The 20,809-nt window shown below is 41.9% G+C and overlaps 1 protein-coding gene across 4 annotated transcripts in view; it reads right to left on the bottom strand.

The window, feature by feature from the left end:
- akap6 (A-kinase anchoring protein 6) overlaps window positions 1-20,809 on the bottom strand; it is a 382,452-nt gene that overhangs the window by 91,579 nt on the left and 270,064 nt on the right. For all 4 annotated transcript variants that reach the window (XM_033027101.1, XM_033027098.1, XM_033027099.1 and 1 more), the window contains one exon: window positions 17,968-18,114. In XM_033027101.1, the coding sequence (XP_032882992.1) occupies window positions 17,968-18,114 (147 nt within the window). The remainder of the gene's footprint in view (window positions 1-17,967; window positions 18,115-20,809) is intronic.

Below are 20,809 nucleotides of genomic sequence, written 5' to 3'. Positions count from 1 at the left end.
TGTGCACTACACAAGTTACAACTAACCTTAGAGACCATTGTACCTTTACTCTGAAAATACCGAAAACCTGAATTTTCTCAATGTTTATGCATCCCTGGGTGACAATGAGTTGTATGCACATATGAATTCAGAGCAGGAGTAGACCACTCAATCCCTCAAGCCTGTTTTGTCACAATAAGATCATGGGTGATCATCCCAACTCCACATTCCTCCAAGAAGAAATAAAGGTGTTGACTATTTTCTAAATGGGGAGAGAATTCAGAAATCAGAGGTGCAAAGGTACTCAGGAGTGCTGGTACAGGTTTCCGAAAAAGTTAATTTGCAAGTAGAATCGGTAGTTAACAAGGCAAATGCAATGCTAGCTTTTATTTTGAGAAGACCAGCATTTAAAAATCAGAAATGTAATGAGGCTTTATAAGGCACTGGTCAGACCACATTTGGAGTATGGTGAGCAGTATTGGGCCCCACATCTGAGGAAGGATGTGCTGACACAGGGGAGGTTTATGAGAATGATCCCTGGAATGTGATGGTTTAACACGATAAGAGTTTTTGATGCCACTGGGCCTATATTCACTGGAGTCTAGAAGGATGAGGGGAAAACCTCATTGAAACTTAGAGGGTGATGTAAGCACTAATAACATTTCGAACATAGAATCGTACAGAGATGGAAAAGGCCTTTCCGCCACAATATATCCGTGCCAAACATAATGTCAGACTAATCTCAACCTGCATATGAACCATATCCATGAAAATCTGTGTGCTATAATCTAAAAGCCTCAAATGCTATTATTGTACTTACCTCCACCACCACCCCTGACAGCACATTCCAGGCACCCACCACTCTCTGTATAAATATTTGCCCCGCACATCTCCTTGAATTTTGCCCCTCTCATCTTAAAACTCTGGTCTTTCACATTTCCAGCTGGTAAAAATGTTCTGACTGTCTATCTTATAATTTAATTCGGTTTCGATACAGCTTGGAAAAAGGCCCTTCGACCCACCGAGTCCGCTCCAACCAGCGAGCCCCGTACACTAACACTGTCCTACACACACGCACTAAGGACAATTTACAATTTGTACATAACCTGTACATAAGGCAGCAACTTTACCACAGCACCACTGTGCTGCCCCTATTTATGGCTATGATAATTTTATCAGGTCTTCCTTTATCCATAGACACACCAGAGAAAATAATCCAAGTTTGTCCAACCTTTCCTTAAGAAGTGATTAAAAGAGCTATGGACCGTGCTAGAAGATGAGATTAATAAGCACGGATGTGATGAGCCAAATGGCTTGTTACCATTCTGCATGACTCTCAACCATCAACAATGTAGCCCCTTCAGCTAAACATATTTCTGATCAGATAACTTTTAAGAGTAGGTTATCTCAATTCGGAAAGGATTGTGTGTATTCATATTAGATTTCTGGAACAATGTGTTAACCTCAATGAGATAACCTCAGTTAATGGAAATGTCTTGAGGACAGTCCATATGACAGTCTGCATTACATACTCTTGAAGGTAGGACAATAGAAGCTGGATAAAAAATTGCAAATCCCTTGAGTGAGCTATATGAATCATAATTAGTTTAGCTTAGTTTAGAGATACTACGCGGAAACAGGCCCTTCAACACACCAAATCCGCACCGACCGCTGATCCCCGTACACTAGCACTATCCTATACACTAGGGACAATTTACACTCTTTACCGATGCCAATTATCCTCCAAACCTGTATGTCTTTGGCGTGTGGGAGGGATCCGGAGCACCCGGGGAAAATCCACCCAGTCACGGGGAGAACGTACAAACTCAGTACAGGCAGCACGTGTAGTCAGGATTGAACCCTGGACTCTGGCGCTGTAAGGCAACAAGCTGCACCACCATGCCGCCCTGTTATAATAGAATAATAGGTGAGGTGGCGGAGGACTGAGGGTGGCTAATGTTGTGCCTCTACTAAAGAAGGGATAAAGAAAAGCCTGGAAACCATAGACCGTGGACCCTAACATCTGTGGTAGACAACTGACTGGATAAGATTATGAGGGATAAGATGTATATGCACTTGGATAAACAGTGGTTGCTTAGGAATAGTCAGTATGATTTTGAACGTGGGAGATCATGTCTTACGAATTTGATTGAGTCTTTTGAAGTCGTAGATGTTGTCTATATGAACTTCAGCAAGGCATTTCATTAAGTTCCACTTGGTAGGCTGCTTTGGAAGGTTAGATCAAATGGGAGTCAAGGAGAGCTGGCTTCTACAGTGCATTCAGAAAGTATTCAGACCTCTTCACTTATCCCACAATTTGTTACGTTACAGCCTTATTCTAAAAAGATCAATTTTTTTTCATCATCAATCTACATACAATACCTCATAATAAAAAAGTGAAAATAGGTGTTTAGAAATTTTTGCAAAGTAATTAAAAAGAAATAATTGAAATATCACATTTACATAAGTATTCAAGACCCTTTGCGATGACACTCAAAAATGAGCTTAGGTACATCCTGTTTCCATTGATTATCATTGAGATGTTTCGACAACGGAGTCCACATGTTGTAAATTAAATTGATTGTACTTGATTTGGAATGGCACACATCTGTCTACATAAGGTCCTGCAATTGACAGTGTATGTCAGAGCAAAAACCAAGCCATGAAGATGAAGGAATTGTCCTTAGACCTACGAGACAAGATTGTGTCGAGACACAGATCTGGGGAAGGGTATAAAACAATTTCTGCAGCATTGCAGGCCCCGAAGAGCACCGTGGTCTCTGTCATTCTTAAATGGAAGAACTTTGGAACCACCAGGACTCTTCATAGAGCTGGCCGCTCGGCCAAACTGAGCAATCGGGGAGAAGGACCTTTTGGTCAGGGAGGTGACCAAGAACCCGATGGCCACTCTTGGTAATCCTGGCCAGATTGGAAAGGCTAGGACTTTAAAATGGGGTAAAAGCTTCAGGGCTGCTGGGAGATTTGGTCAATTTGGAATTGCTCTCTGCAGAACTGGGACAAGCTGTGGAGTGGTGCCAGTTTGTCTAGAGCCTAGACACAAGCTGCAAGAAAAGAATAAGAACATCTGCAGACTCTGTCAATTAGGTGCAAAATGCACAGAATGGATTGGATGACTGCAAACCAGACATACACCTTGTAAATTATTGTAAATAATGTTGCAGACTTCTACTTTGCCGAGTGTTGATTGGATGAGGTATTGAGCCTTGTCTGGGTTTCTTGCAGATAAGGGTAAATGTTGCTAAGTTTGCTTCCTTGAGAAGTCCTGTTTGAATACAATGTATTAGCTGCTGTATTATTGTGTTAGGGAAATGTCTGTTATGTATGGGGTTAATCGATATCTGTAATTGGATTGTTAAGAGACCACCCCCTTGTGGTTCAGTCCCTCAAGGACCCGGGAACTATAAAAGTCCGCTGCCACGAAGTCCAGCATCGATCTTCTGGGAGTGCGCTTGGGACTGCGTGACCTTCTGGAGTGTCTCTTTTTGAGCGAGGCCTAGAGGGCTTGAACAGGCAGATACGAGGATCGAACCCGCGGTGGTTAGGTTCAGTGGTGGGAACTGTAATTGTGTTTTGTTAAAATAAAGATTAGTTGATCAAGTGCTTGATTCAGTGGTTTTTGACTGAAACTAAACTGGGGGGAAGCTTTGAATGAGCAATTTACATTGGGGGCTCGTCCAGGATCTCAAAAGACCTCCAAACACAAGCTTGCGATCAAGGGTGTTGAGTTGTTTCGATCGCGAGTGCAGAAATCGGGCCCACGATGCGGTTTTCACAGTGGTTTCTGGCACTTCGTGAGTCGGAGCGGATCGATCATTTGCGGGCTTGGGAACGGGTCTAATCGACATCATTAGAACAGAGTCTAGCAAGCAGGTTAGCACTCCTTTGGGTTGGGGGCTCATAAAACCAGGATGGGGTTAGAGGTCCTGCTTGGGTTGGGTTAGAGGCCTTTTCCTGGGTTAGAGGCCCAAAACTTGGTTGTAGTTGGCAGACTGTACCTGCTTAAACGAGAGCCAAATGCGCTTCATTGGGCGAGGGGTGGCCCAAGGTTAGATTTGGTATCCAATTGGTGGGGTATTGAAATACAGATCTGACCTGCGTATCGATCGGATCTTTGCCGGGAGCGGGATTTGGAATGCTGTGCTCTGAAAATCGGCATCGATATCTGACAGCGGGAAGTGGCTAGGCGCTGAACCCCCAGTGCACAGCAGAGAGGAGTGTCTGCGTGTAGATATCTGAGTCCCTTGCGACAGAAAGGAATCTCATAAAGGTACTGGGCTCGGTGGCCAGAATATAGATTGGCCGCAATACTCCAGTCCATTCGAGAATTCAATTGGGCAATTTTTGTTTGATTTGAGTGCCCACGTATGAGGAGACATATACGCACTAAAAGTAGAGGTTCGAGAACGAGTCTATATTTGCAAAGCCAAATTTCCAAATACAGAATTTCACGCAGGTTCTGCCAGTAAGGTGGAATTTGAGTTCCTGTATATAGAACTTCGGAGTTGGTGCATGTCCGTGACGAATCCGAATAGCGGCTGATCAGCAGTGAATAGTAACCCTCTGATCGATTGTTGACTAGTACTTGATAGCGAAGAGTACCTGAGAGACGGGTACCTATTTACTTGATAAAAAGTAATCCGAATAGCGAATGGTACCCCTAATTCTGTAGAACTTAGAGAGGAGGGATAGAGGTCCCCCTATAGAAGTCCAGTCTTAGCAGAGGGATAGTAACATTCAGGAGGAAAAGTAGTAATTTAAGGAGTAGTACCCCTCAGCAAAGAGTAACCTAGAAAGGGGAAAATCTTCGGTATCAGAGGGAGAGGTTCACTGAGTCATAACAGCGTGACACGGTATCGAGATCGAGTGTTCGTGAACTGTGCGCTAGTGCTTTAAATCATTTTGTAAATTGTAAAAATCTACTTTTTTGTATTGTCATCGGATCTGGATTGTGTAAATATTCTGTGTACGTAAATAAACTTAGAGTGTATTAAGATTTAGACAGTTAAGATTTCGATTCGGACCGTTATTTGTATTGCTACTTGTGCGAGTGTTTACGGATTTAGATACTTGAAGTAAAAGTGTGTTTGTTAAATATTTGTAATTATTTAGAGCGTGGTGTTGTAAGAATCTGAATCGTGGTGGTTCGATCAGGGGTTGTAGTTGTACTCTTTCGATCGCTGTGTCAGGGGAGGAGTCATCCGGCTGACCGATTGTGCCACGAGGAGGATTTCTTAGAGTGTGTGATTTATAATAAACAAATGTTTGGGGTTTATTTAGAAGTATGGTTGTGCCTGATAGGTAGCGTGTTATCCTGCTTGTGTACTATGTGCTATATAAATAAAGACATTATTATTATTATTATTATTATTATGTTACTTGTGTGTCTGAAGATCATTTTCGAGCGTGAGAATGTGTTTGAATGTGTTTGATTGTTCCCTGGAGTACTCTGATTCTTGAATGACTGGGGATTGAGAAAGTTGTAAGGTTGAAAGGGTGTGGATGTGGGAGATAAGAGAAGAATTTGAATAGGAGAGTGGGATTGGTGAAGCAAAGGAGTAATGAGTTGCAAGGTTGCGAACGCTTTGAACCATTAGCCATTGTCTCGGAGCGATCTTGGTAATTTTAGGATCAAAAGGAAGGATTTGAGAATTATGTTTTAGGTGTTCGGAAGCATGGCGAACAATGTAGATTGAGATGTCACAGAAGAGGAATAGAGCCCATTGCATCTAATGTGTAATGAGTTTCCTCACAAGGCAGATAAATTAAGAAATTTATCAGGAGCGTTAAATAAGAAATTAGGAAATAAGCTATGGCTGCCGGGGGGAATTAGAACAGTAAAAGCGATAAAAAAAAATAGAACGGATCATTTGGCAGCAAAGTAATAATGAAAGTGCAAAAGAATTAATAGGGTTATGGAGAAAATATTTCGAGGAACGGAAGGCGAATAAGGAGGTTAAGAGAATAGCTAGTTGGGAAAAAGCTATCGTTAAATTTGGAATAGAACTAAAAGAAGGTAAAGTAGATCGACCTCCAGGTAGTAGGAAGGACAGGAGTGAAGAGGAAGGGAAACACTCAGAACAAGGGAAAGGTAGATCTCCTGGAAGAAAATTAGTCCCTGGAGAATCAAATATTAGGAATCCGATGGTTAGTGCTGACTTCGAGGGGGAAGGAGATGAATATTTAGAAGAGTGGGTAAATGTTAACGCCAGTAGAAGTTCGCAGCTCCCACCATATTCCTTTTGCGTTTCCCAGGCTTCATTAGCACTGTGTATGACTTGTATCCGTAAGAAATATTTTAGGTCTGCAGAATCTATAACCACTCCTGCAGATTCTACCTCTGAACAGACTCTACCAACAGCAGATACTGAGGTACCAGATTCTTCAATCCTATCCACGCCATCAATGATAGATCGTCCAGTGGCTTATGGCACCCAGAGTAGAACAAATAGGTTAGCTCCGGTGTTCAAAGAAAAAAAGGTATGTTAGATATAGTGCAACTACCAGAGTATTTTTGTGAGCCACAACCTAGACAGATTACTAGAGTAGAAAGAAAAAGGAATGATTTTTATGGGCAGTATCGGGAAACCCCTAGCGAACAGGAAAATTCATCAGAGGGTGAGACAGTGATTGAAGATACCGAGATAGATTTTGACGTAACCGAAAGCTTACAAATTAAACAGGTATCCCATCGGCAATTACCAGTAAGGGAAGGAATAGGTAGAGCAGATTCGGCCAGCGCAGTGAGTATGAATAATCCCCGTGCCACAGACGTCCATATGCCGTGGAAGCCCCATGAAATAATGGCAGTACTAAACAGAATCCCCGATAGGAAGAGGTCACCTGCTGCCTTTATAGATTATCTAAGAACCACAATGCGTGTATATCATGCAGATTCCCGGGATTTGTGGGAGACCATAAAACAGATAATAGACAATAGACAATAGACAATAGGTGCAGGAGTAGGCCATTCGGCCCTTCGAGCCAGCACCGCCATTCACTGCGATAATGGCTGATCGTCCCCAATCAATAACCTGTGCCTGCCTTCTCCCCATATCCCTTGATTCCACTAGCCCCTAGAGCTCTATCTAACTCTCTCTTAAATCCATCCAGTGATTTGGCCTCCACTGCCATCTGTGGCAGGGAATTCCACAAATTCACAACTCTCTGGGTGAAAAAGTGTTTTCTCACCTCAGTCTTAAATGGCCTCCCCTTTATTCTAAGACTGTGGCCCCTGGTTCTGGACTCGCCCAACATTGGGAACATTTTGCCTGCATCTAGCTTGTCCAGTCCTTTTATAATTTTATATGTTTCTATAAGATATCCCCTCATCCTTCTAATTACTCCAGCTGAAAAGACCAAATTTCTGGTAGCCCAAGGTCACCCAACTTATGAAGCCTTGTCAAATGTAGTAATGAATGACTGTGCAAAAGAGGCTGTTTTAACGGCCCTTGCAAAAACGTTTCAGAAACCAGGCGATTTAAGTTGAATTCTGGAAACAAAACCAGAGAAGGGAGCAGACGAATTTCTAGACCGTTTTTCAAAATTATATATGGACCAATCCGGTGATTTAGACTATCAGAATGGAGCAAGTTCCCCATAATATTGTGCTATATTGTTGAATTGTCTCCCCACTAAAGTAGCGAATTTAATTAAAACTGATAACAGGAACTGGTCTGAGAACCGAACCAGTCAAATAGCCAGAGCTGTGAGGTATTATTGAAAGGAAGGTAGGAACCAGGAAAATTATCATGTAACTAGAAGAGAAAGTGAACGCATAGCCAAGAAAGAATTGTCAAGATTTAACTCTGAACCATGGATTCCCAGAGTACCAGCAAATTACGGATTGGGAGAAAATAGGGTCCCAGATTACTCAGATTATTATCACCACTACACTCCCAATTTAGAATCCATTCCAATGGAACCCAGGGGTAGAATAACACCAACCATGTTCCCTAATCAATGCTATACATGTGGGGGAATGGGACATTGGAATCGGGCCTTTCCAACAAAGGAGCGAATGAAAGAGAGGGGTCAAAGAAGGGATTCCAGGATTTATAGATGCTGGGGAATATAGAAACATCCAAAGGAATTATGGGAGGTCGTTTAATTCAAGAGACTACTGGGACCCAAGAGACCAGAGAGAGAGATGGCCCGAAAGTCAGGAACTAAGAAGTCACACACCGTTCACGCAAGCTAACCCATTTTCTCAGTCCTGACTCACCAACCCGCCCTGGAATTGTGGGCGTGGAGACATGACCCCTACTCTAGAACCCCCTCAAGTAATTTACTGGAATGAATGAATTGGATGTCCTATTGTGGTAAAAACTGAAAATCACGCAGAAGAAAATTATAAACCATCTTATGACTACCTCAGAAAACCCCTTAGAGCAAAGAAGGTTGTAAATCAAGGAGCTTGTTTCAACTGTATCCAATTGGAGCAAGGAGTGTCCAGTGAGAAGGCAGCACATAGCAGGATTGAAGAAATCCAAGGGGCGATAAAGAAAGTAAGAAAAGGAACATAGTAGCTAGCATGAGAAGGAATGGTAACTACAGAATGGAAAGGGCACTAGGGAGAGAAGAAACAAACTTACTGTGCAGGAGGAAAGAAGTTATTATACTAATGTGTTACTGAGTTTGTGCCTGCAGGACAGTATATCGACGACATACTATCTGGGGAGTTAGGTAAAGAATGCACAGACCCCTTAAGAACGGGCAGAAGACAGCAAAGGTAATGTAGCTCCCCAGAAACAGGAATCAACTAGCAGGAGGAACTGATACTGTCCTGCCCCTTTAAGACAAATTTGGGTAGGCCAGCAGACAGAGAAAGCTGCTCCTCAGTATCCCTAGTAATTGAAACTACATCAGAAAAGAAGAGGAAGAAGTCCTACCCAAGTGCCCAACTCTAATATCACCTAGCTATTGGAGAAAGAAAAGGAAGGAGATTAAAGGACACTCTAATCATCTTTAAAAGAAACAACACCGACAACATTTAACGACTATTGGGATAAACTCCTCTTTAAGAATTGGATTTGAATAAAAAAGGAATTCCTCTGTGGTTTGGGGCACAATACTCACTTTGCGCCAACATTTCATTATGAGTAAATTAATTTAAAGAGGGCTTATGGGATGCAGTCTTAAAAAATTGTTAGAGGATTGACTGTTAATTTGGCATTCTTCTCTTGTCTCACCCAAAGGAGGATAGTCGAAGATAGGACTGGACTATTTAGTTACTATCAAGGAAGGGACAGACCCTAGCGGATATCAATTAAGACATACCCTGGAAACGTAAGGTGGCATTATAAAGTAATGAGGTAGACTGAAAATTTATAAGTTCCCCTCGAAAAGTCAATAATGACCATCCTGAAGAGTTACTTAGAGATAAAAATAACTAGTACAAGCGAGAATCCCTAGACTGAGAATGAAGCCAATATAGTAAAGAGTCAATATAGTGAAGAGCCAACATAGTAAGGAGACATACATAAATAAGAAGAGGTACTGGAGGGGAGACTTAGTAAATTAGAGGGAGAAACTTGAATGGGCATGGGAATAGCTTAGCCGATGCATATTTGACCAATGGATTTGGATTGTTTAACCCTTGATGGTAAATCGGCTTCTATTATCAAGGTGGAAAGAAATTGTCCCTGGATTCGGCAGTCGTAATTGGAATAATGATGAAATTGACAGCATATAGAAATTGATTGTTTAAATTTGAACAGCTGGGAATTCCACAGGAATTGGAATGGAATTGTATTATCAGCTGCAATGCTGTGGAATGAGAAGGATGAGAGGGTCAGCTGAAATTTGAAATAGTAAATTGAAGGCTGAGACTGAATTTGGTTAAATTGGAACATTTATCATGGTTTGCTTTAAATTAGAGTCACGCCTGTAGGGAAATCTGAACTGAACCCAGCTGAAATTTATATGAGGACCCGTCATCAGATATACATATTATAACATTGTGTGAGTATGAAGAAGGCTGATTAGTATTAATCCTAGGATAATAAAAAGTATATTAGGGAACAGAATAGCAATAGGGATACATTGATCGAGTAGAATATAATAGGATCGAGTGAAATGGAATAGGGAATTATAGTGAATGTATAGGAAAGCATGGGTGCATTCTGGTAACTTGCTTTGTCCCAAGTTTTTCAGGAATTTGAGGTTTAGGTTCGACTATGGAAAGGGATGGAAGAATGGGCAGCAACACAGATGGAGGGAATTCGCACCTACGAAAACTCGGGAGGTGAAGACTCATCAGATGGATATTGTGAAGCTACGCCCATGAAAACTCGGGACACTTGACAAGAATCTGGGAAGAAACATCTGATAGATGGAAAATGTAATGGACACACTTATGTATATCTGGTTAGCTGATTATTGGACTATTTGGTTATCATTTATGATGGGTTATCATATATGATAAAAAGGAAGGAATGTTAATCCTGGCCAGATTGGAGAGGCTAGGACTTTATCAATCTATCTATCTATCAATCAATCAATCAATCAATCAATCAATCAATCAATCAATCAATCAATCAATCAATCAATCAATCAATCAATCAATCAATCGATCAATCAATCAACCAATCACTCAATCGATCGATCAATCAATCAATCAATCAATTGTATTTGTATAGCACATTTAAAAACAACTCACGTTGACCAAAGTGCTGTACATCAATGCAGGTACTAATGTGCTAGATACAATGGTACACAGACCCAACAATACATACATAAACTGTTTACAGCGCCCTCTCAGAGGGCCTTAAAATGGGGTAAAAGCTTCAGGGCTGCTGGGAGATTTGGTCAATTTGGAATTGTTCTCTGCAGAACTGGGACAAGCTGCGGAGTGGTGCCAGTTTGTCTAGAGCCTAGATACAAGCTGCAGGAAAAGACTAACATCTGAAGATCCTGTCAATTAGGTGCAAAATGCACAGAATGGATTGGATGACTGCAAATCAGACATACACTTTGTAAATAATTGTAAATAATGTTGCAGAGTTCTACTTTGCCCAGTGTTGATTGGATAAGGTATTGAGCTTTGTCTGGGTTTCTTGCAGATAAGGGTAAATGTTGCTAAGTTTGCTTCCTTGAGAAGTCCTGTTTGAATACAATGTATTAGCTGCTGTATTATTGGGTTAGGGAAATGTCTGTTATGTATGGGGTTAATCGATATATGTAATTGAATTGTTTAAGAGACCACCCCCATGTGGTTCGGCCCCTCAAGGTCCCGGCGTTCAGGACCTCAGACTGGGGCAGAGGTTTACCTTCCAACAGGACAACGACCCTAAACACACAGCCAAGACAATGCAGGAGTGGCTTCGTGACAAGTCTGTGAATGTCCTTGAGTGGCCCAGCCAGAGCCCGGATTTGAACCCGATTGAATATCTCTGGAGGGACTTGAAAATAGCTGTGCATCGATGCTCCCCATCCAACCCGACAGAGCTTGAGAGGATCTGTAGAGAAGAATGGGAGAAATTACCCAAATACAGGTGTGCCAAGCTTGTAGCGTCATACCCAAGAAGACTTGAGGCTGTAATCGTTGCCAAACGTGCGTCAACAAAGTACTGAGTAAAGGGTCTGAATACTTATGTAAATGTGATATTTCAGTTATTTATTTTTTATTTTCTAAACACCTGTTTTCGCTTTTTTATTATGGGGTATTGTGTGTAGATTGATGGTAAAAAAATGAATTTAATCCATTTGAGAATAAGGCAGTAACGTAACAAAATGTGGAAAAAGTGAAGGGGTCTGAATACTTTCTGAATGTACTGTATATAGAAAATTGACTTAATGGAAGGAAGCAGATGGTGAGAGGTTGTTTTTGGACTGGAGGCCTGAGACTAGTGGTGTGTCTCAGGGTTCAGTGTTGGACCCATTGCTGTGTGGTTTGTATCAATGATTTGGATGAGAATGTAGAGGGCATGATTAGTAAGCTTGCAGATGACACTAAAATGGTTGGTATCATAGATAACAAAGATGGTTTCCCTGCTGTAATTCAAAAATTACAGCAGGATCCTGATCAGTGAGCTGAGGAATGGTAAATGTAGTTTAATGCAGATAAGTGTGAGGTATTGCATATTGGGAAGTCAAACAATGGCTAGACATTCACAGTGAATGCAGGGCCCTGAGGAATGTTGTACTGCAGAGGGATCTAGGAGGTTTTCGGTATATTGGTCTTCATCAGTCAGGGTATTGAGTATAGATGTTATTTTACAGTTATACAACATGTTGGTGAGGCTACATTTAAAGCATTGTGTTCAGTTTAGTTCACCCTGTTGTAGTTTAGTTTAGTTTAGTTTAGAGATACAGCGTGGAAACAGGCCCTTCGGCTCACTTAGTCTGCGCTGACAAGTAATCTCCATCAGACTTACACTATCCTACACACACTAGGGACAATTTACAATTATGTCAAGCCAATTAACCTACAAACCTGTACACTTTAGTGTGGGAGGAAACCGGAGATCCCGGGGAAAACCCACGCAGGTTACGGGGAGAATGTACAAACTCTGTACAGACAGCACCCATAGTCAGGATCGAACCCGGGACTCTGGCGCTGTAAGGCAGCAACTCTACTGCTGCGCCACTGTACCGCCCACAGAATTATGTTGTAAATTGCAGAGAAGATTTACGAGGATGTTGCCAGGACTCGAGAGCCTGAGCTCTAGGGAGAAGTTAGGAAGGCTAGGACTTTATTCCTTGGAGGACAGGAGGATGAGGGGTGATCTTCTGGAGGTGTACAATATCATGAGGAGAATTCATAGAGTGAATGCACAAAGTATTTTGCTCAACGTGGGGGAATCAAGAATCAGGGGACATAGGTTTATGGTGAGAGGGGCAAGGTAAGAACCTATGGGGCAACTTTTTCATTCAGAGTATGGTGGATATATGCAACAAGTTGGTGGAGGAGGTATTTGAGGTAGGTACTATAACAACATTTATAAGACATTTGGTCAGGTACAAGGATAGGAAAGATTTAGAGGGATAAGTGCTGAATGCGAGCAGATGGGACAAGTGTAGATGGGTCATCTTGGTCGGTGTGGGTAGGTTGGGCCGAAGGGCCTGCTTCCGTGCTGTATGACACTGTGACTTAGCAGCTGGAGAGCAGTTATCTAACAATGATCATAATATAATTTGAACATGAAGATTCATGTTCAAGAACAAGAGGGAGTTAGATGTGGCCCTTGTGGCTAAAGGGATCAGGGGGTATGGAGAGAAGGCAGGTACAGGATACTGAGTTGGATGATCAGTCATCATCATATTGAATGGCGATGCAGGCTCGAAGGGCCGAATGGCCTACTCCTGCACCTATTTTCTATGTTTATGTTTTCTATTCAAGATTCAATTTAATTGTCACGTACCAATTAAGGTACAGTGAAATTTGAGTATTGGGGTAATTCAGCTAACAAAGACGAAATCTATGATAAACTGGAGTTAGATGCTACTGCTTTTGATTGTCCATTCTGTTCCGAAACTCAGCAACTCCAATGGTAGACTGGTAACTCCCTACAGATAGGGGTCATATCCGTCCATCAGCTTTACACCAGGGAGTGATAACGCACAAATAGTGACCCGATTTATTTTAATTGGGTTACTGACCCTCGTGAAAAAGCAATGTGCTCAAATTCATTTTAGTTTAACGTTTTCAATTATGTATTAAAAAGTTAATGCTTTTAACAAAAAAAATTATCATTATTGTATTTAATTAAATCTACTTGGGTAGATTTTTTAAGTGTGACTAAGCATCAAATTTAAAAATAGTGAACAAGCCTATGAACAGAAGGATGCAGGATGATTCAAATCAATATTAAGTTTGGGAAAGAGAAAATAACTTAGAGTCCAGGTTTTGGTAATGCTGCAGTTTATAAGACCAGGAGAACGCTGAACGCATCAAACTTCTTAGAATTGCTGATAGGTAGAGTGGATTATATGTGGGAAATGTCCAGAAAAAAACAACTTTGTGCTGGACTTGTGTCTACCCCAAGGGGCAAATAAATCAGCCAAAATTGGAAATAGAGGTTGGTGATAACATAAAAAGAAAAGCACATGGAAAAGAGCAAAGGATTGGGAGATCAAGTGCAAGGATTGATGAAAAACCAGCAAACAAAGACAATAAAAGAACCACAAAAAGGAAAATGAATCATATTTCTTTATACATTAAAATTAATTCAAAGCGTTTAGACAATTATGTTAAAAGAGAAAGATAGCTAAAGGTAATGCGAGCCCTTTGAAAACAGTTGCAAATAGTTTGACAAATCAAAATAAGGAAATGACAGACTTTAAACATTAGAAATATAACTGCATTAGAAATATGGCCCCTGAAAAGGGCATGTTACCCTTCAGGCCTGCATTGCCATTCAATAAGACCATAGTTATTCTATCAACTCAATTTTTCTGCTCTGTTCACATATGGCTTGCCCAAACTCATGAATTTAATTTATGACTGGGGTTAACATAGAACATGGAACATCGAACAGTACACCACAGGAACGGGCCTAGAATTCCCTGGATTGCTTAATAAAGGAAACAACATTAGCGATTCTCCAGTCCTCTGGGACCTTGTCTGTGGCTAAAGAAGGTACAAAGATCTTCATCAGGATTCCTGAAAAATTCTCTCTTGTCACTGAATAATCTGGGATAAATCCCATCAGGTCAAGGTGATTTATCCACCTTAATCCTCTTCAAGAGCCCCAATTGCTCCTTCATCTTAATCTCAAACTGCCCTTGGATGTTAGCATTCTCCACACTGATGTCACTGTCCTTCTCCTTGGTGAAAACACATGCAAAGTACTTGTGTAGTATCTTGCCAACATTCCGAGACTCCAAGCACAAACTCCCTCTATCCTTGAGTGGTCCTACCTTCTCCCTGGTTATCCTCTTGTTTTTAATAGAGTCAGTCAAACTATAGTGTGAAAACAGGCCCTTCAGCCCAATTTGTCCACGCTGAACAACATGCCCCATCTACTCTAGTCCCACCTGCCTACATTTAGCCCATATTCCTCGAAACCTATCCTACCCATGTACCTGTCCAAATCTTTCTTAAACATTGTGATAGTACCTGCCTTAACTACCTCCTTCAGCAGCTCGTTCCATAACTTTTGTCCGAGAATCATTCAACATGGAAACAGGCTCTTCAATTAAGTTTGCTCACACTGGCCAACATCATGTCCCATCTATACTAGTCGCACAGGCCTTTAAAAAAAGTTTAAAAGTTGGCCCTTCGGTTCCTATTAAATCTTTCCACCAGCAACATCCTTGTAAATCTTTTCTACACCATTTCCAATAACATCTTTCCTTTAACAGGGTAACCAAAACTGAACACAGTATTCTAAATGTGGCCTCACCAATGACTTGTATAATGACCTTCCAACTTCTATACTCAATACTCTCAATTGATGAAGGCCAATGTGCTGAAAGCCTTCTTGACCACCCCATCTACTTGTGACGCCACTTTCAAGGAACTATGTACCTGCACTCCTAGATCCCTTAGGTAATGGTAAACTCCATTAACCATTCCTCAGCTCATCTGCCCAACCGATCAAGATCCTGCTGCAATTTTTGACATCCATCTCACTATCTAGAATACCACCCACTTTAGTGTCATCTGCAAACTCACTAATCATACGTTGTATGTTCTCATCCAAATCATTGATAGCTCAAAATACAACCTCCCACCATCATTATCTGCCTCCTTCCATCCAGCCAATTTTTTGTCCAGTCAGCCAGCTCTCCTTGGATCCCATGCGAGCTAACCTTCCAGAGCAGCCTACCATGCAGAACCTTGTCAAATGCTTTGGTGTAATCCATATATACAACCTGAGCCTCAATCTCATAAGTCATTTGCTTGCATCCTCTTTTCTTTTGATTTAACTTTACAGAACTAAAAAAGGATGATAGGGATCGAATGAAAATTTGGGGGAAAGTATTTGCCTGACTTTCCAACTTCCACACAAGCAGAACATTGAGTTAGGGTTAGGGAATTCTGTGAGGGACAGCAAACCTCCACAAATGTATAGTGATTCAGCTTGGAATTCTGCCCAGTGAACCTGCACAAGGTGCAGCTGGACCAATCATTTTAATGGGGAAAAAAAAAATCTTTTGAGTACACATTTATTTCCTTTTACTAAAAGCAGTTGAACAAAAGAAAACTAGGGGCGGCACAGAGGCGCAGCGGTAGAGTTGCTGCCTTACAACGCTTGCAGCATTGGAGACCCAGGTTCGATCCCGACTACGGGTGCTGTCTGTATGGAGTTTGTACATTATCCCCGTGACCGCCTGGGTTTATTCCGAGATCTTTGGTTTCTTCCCACACTCCAAAGATGTACAGGTTTGTAAGTGAATTGGATTGGTATACGTATAAATTGTCCCTAGTGTGTGTAGGGTAGTGTTAATATGCGGGGATCGCTGGTCCGTGCAGACTCGGTGGGCTGAATGGCCTGTTTCCGCTGTTCCACCGCTGCACCACCGTGTCGCCCTTTAATTAAAATTATTGTCAGCTTCCAAAGTTTGCAGTGGTATCATGATGGTGTAGAGGTCCACGCATTGTGTAAACACTCTGTTTAATAATTATGACCAGTCGCTAACGCGTGCATCAAGTTATTATTTTATTATGCACACTCTGGCCCAGGTGCCGAACTGTTTGCCGACCTGTTTGCCAATTCCCATGAAATTGGCTGCCACCAGTGCCGTTGTTGCCTGGATGTAAGGGTGAGCAAAACCGTGAACCATGTCGAAAATCCAGCGGCGCCAGGCTGCCCGGTAGACACGTCGCAAAGGACCGTGGTGTCAGCGGGCCCGAATCGCATATCCTCCAACAACAGGCCTGAGATGGCGGTGCGGTAGGTGAGCATCTCCTCATCCTATCGCTGGGTGGCTGCCACGGCCATGTAGTCAACACCTGAGGCCAGAACGTGGATGGCATTGATGGTAGTGCGGGACAACGCATCTGCGACATGGTTGCTCTTGCCTGCGATGTGCTGGACGTAAGTTGTGAACTCGGAGATGTAGGCCAAGTGGCGCTGCTGCCGGGATGACCAGGGATCAGACACCTTGGCAAAGGCAAATGTGAGTGGCTTGTGGTCGGTGAAAGCTGTGAAATCCCTTCCCTCGAGGAAGTAGCAGAAATGCCGGAAGGCCAGGTAGAGCACGAGGAGTTCCTGGTCGAAAGCGCTATATTTCTGCTCAGGGCAGAAAAGCAAATCAGGTGACGACTGAAAAAAGAGAGGGGCTGCCAGCTTCCATCGATCAGTTGCTCCAGCACTCCGCCCATGACTGTGCCAGATGCGTCAACTGTGAGAGCTGTTGGCGCGCTGGCCCACGGATGTATTCAGCAGTGAACTGGTGAATGTGGAACTGGGCTTCAGCCTGTTCAAACTACACGTGGGGCTGTGATGTCCAGAAAGTGAGCAGTTTGATCGAAACTGCATTCTGCTGGTCTGGGTTGTCAGCTGCAAACATGATAAAATCCAAAATAGGCCATTTTGGATAATTGGCGTCACCATTGTAGAGGTTCACGCATTGTGTAAACACTCTGTTTAATAATGAACTGATACAGCCCCGTCGCTCACGCGCGCATCAAGTTATTATTTTACTACTACTGTGCCGTCCCTCGTGAGCACACCCGAGTTACCCTCCAACTGCCAATCCTTGAAATTCCAACTGCCAGATGGCCCGCCCCCCTGACCGCGTGATTGGTTGGCCCAGATCACGCCCGGTCCATGTGAGAGTTTGAGCCCGACTAACGACGGTTCGATACCAAAATGGCTCAGGCCACCACAACTGCCTGTTTACACAATTTGCAAAATGTAACATTTTGAGAGCCATGTTTAATCCTTTTCCAACCGCTGTGAAAGAAAATTTTTTTTAAAAATGGCCATTTACTTGAAGAAACGAAGTTGGGAATCTTTAATGTATATGTATCAACAGTATTAAAATGAAAATCTATTGTAATGATTAAAAAGCACACACCTCCAACAGATGCCATTTGTCTTTAATTCCCTCTACTTTTTCAAGGATATCACAGGATAATGAGATACCAGCTCGTCTTACCGATTCCACCTTCTTCAGTAAATGTATTTTCTTTGGAAGCCACATAGACAGTTCTGTGTTGTAGCCCTGTAAAGCAAAAACAAAACTAGCTTTGGATTTTCATTTAAACTGCACAATTTTAAATCACACATAAACTGGCACACAAACCGCAAATAATTAATTTATAAGCTCAGACAAACTTAGACTAACTTTTATTTGTTGAAAAAGTGAACCAGCCTAACATGCAGCAAAGTATTTCAAAAACTATGAATACTTTGGGAAAGCTGGGAAATATGAAGGGCGAACTGTCAAAGTAAATATTTATACAATTTCCATCAACAGCAAATATTTTAGGCATTCTTCTGACATTTTAGAAAAAGCTAGGCATGCTTAAATTTACAGTGTATTGGAGTAAATGTTCATAAGTTCATGTCATAGGAGCAGAAGTAGGACATTCGGCCTCTCAAGTCTACTCCGCCATTGCTGATCTATCTTTCCCTCTCATCCCCATTCTACTGCCTTCTCTCCATACCCCTTGACACCCTTACTAATCAAGAATCTGTCAATTTCTGCCTTAAAAATACCCAAATGACTTGGCCTCCACAACCATCTGTGGCAATGAATTCAACAGATTCACCACGCTCTGACGTTCCTCCTCATCTCCTTTCAAAAGGTATGTCCTTTTATTCTGAGGGTATGAAACTGTCCCACTATTGGGAATATTCTCCGCACATCCACTCTATCCAGGCCTTTCCCTTACTTTCGGTAAGTTTCAATGAGGTCCCCCTCATCTTTCTAAACTCCAGCGAGTACAGGCCCAGTGCCGTCAAATGGTCATCAAATGTTAACCCAATCATTCCTCGGATCATTCTCGTAAACTTCCACTGGATCCTCTCTAACACCAGCACATCCTTCCTCAGGCATAGGGCACAAAACTGCTTACATTACTCCAAATGTGGTTTGACCAGTGTCTTATAAAGCCTCAACATTATATCCTTGTTTTTATATTCTAGTCCTCTCAAAATAAATGCTAACATTGTATTTACCTTCCTTACTATCAATTCAACTCGCAAATTAACCTTTTGGGAATCCTGCACAAGCACGCCCAAGTCCCATTGCACCTCTGATTTCGGAGTCCTCTCCCTATTTAGAAAATAGTCTTCGCCTTTATTTCTACTATCAAAATGCATGACTGCATAATTCTCTATGCTCTCCATGCTTTCTATGCAGTATACTCTCCCAGCCTAACCTAGTCCTTCTGCAGTCCCTCCCACAATTCCCTCATCCAAATCATTGATATACAACGTGAAGTGGTCCCCTTGTGGAACACAGCTGGTCACTGGCAGCCAACCAGAAAAAAAGCCCCCTTTATTTCCACTCTGTCTTCTGCCATTCAGCCAACTTTCTATATCTGCAGGTCCATGCTATCCATGCATTGCTCAAATACCATATTCTTATGTTCACTACATGACAACGCCGAGAAAATTTTAGGCAGCATCATCAGTTGCTATATTTGGCTTTCTATGACCCAACAGAAGTCTTTGACTCCATCAATCAAGAGGGACTGAGGAATACCCTTTTCGGAGTTTGGCTGCCCGCAGATATTTGTCTCCATTTCATATCAGCTCCACAACAATGTGTAGCAATGGTATCAACTAATGAGTCTACAACAGAAACAATTTAATTGAAGACCAGGAACAATATACATAAGCCAATTAATCTGCAAACCTGCACGTCTTTGGAATATGGGAGGAAACCAGAGCACCCAAAGAAAACCCACACTGTCACAGACTCCATAGAGACAGCACCCGTAATCTGGATTGAATCAGGGTCTCTGGCATTGTAAGCCAAAAACTCTACCGCTGCTCTATTGTGCTGCCCTTTGATTAATGATGAACTCGAGATTCAATGTATTGACTGCACACAGAAGAAATTTACAAAGATAATACAAGGATGAGAGTCTTAACTGACAAAGCGAAATTAGTAAAACATTAGAGTAAATGAGGGAATGATAGCCTTCCAGAGAAGTGAAGGGGTTTCAATATAATCAATGGGGAGAAACTATTTTCACCAACTGGAGGGCACATCATTAAAGTAATCACTGAGAGAAGACAAGGAACAGTTTGATTTCCTTCATCTAAAGATTGAAAATAGAATGTTCTAACAGAAACAACCGTGGAAATAGATTCAGTAATTGCTTTTTATATGGAAGTGACAGACAAAAAAACGAACATAAAAAGATACGGATAAAAATGGGGGAATGCAATCAAGTGGATAGCTTCTTCAGAGAACATGCACAGATCCCATGGATTGACTGGCTTCCTCCTGTGCTGCAAAATTCCATAGTATGAGAATCTGAATAGACATTCATGGGAGTTTATTCCATTTTTCACAGCGGCCATTTTCTGATGTGAGAAGTATGATTTGATACGTGCTAACTATGTAGTAGGCATGAATCAAGCGGCGGGTGTTGCTTTAGTTGGTGCTTTGTGTCATTCACAAGTAATGTCTGGTTCATGACCACTCATACTGAAAAAACATTTGGGATGGTATTGAGAACCTTGAAGACATGCCTTGTGAGCACATAGAGACCCTACTTAAGCAATGGAAAGAGAACACCATCCCACAAACTACCCAATGTTTGTAGTACAATTATTTCTTGAGGTGGGTAGGATGGGTAGAACCAGCCATCATTCCCTTGGTATCCAGCAGATAGGTGGATACCAAGATTGGCCAATGATCTAATTTGTATGCATTACCAAAAACTCCACTTTCTATGTGC

This window comes from Amblyraja radiata, chromosome 9, assembly GCF_010909765.2.
Source record: "Amblyraja radiata isolate CabotCenter1 chromosome 9, sAmbRad1.1.pri, whole genome shotgun sequence".
Lineage (NCBI taxonomy): Eukaryota > Metazoa > Chordata > Chondrichthyes > Rajiformes > Rajidae > Amblyraja > Amblyraja radiata.
This window is presented reverse-complemented; position numbering and strand designations above follow the sequence as displayed.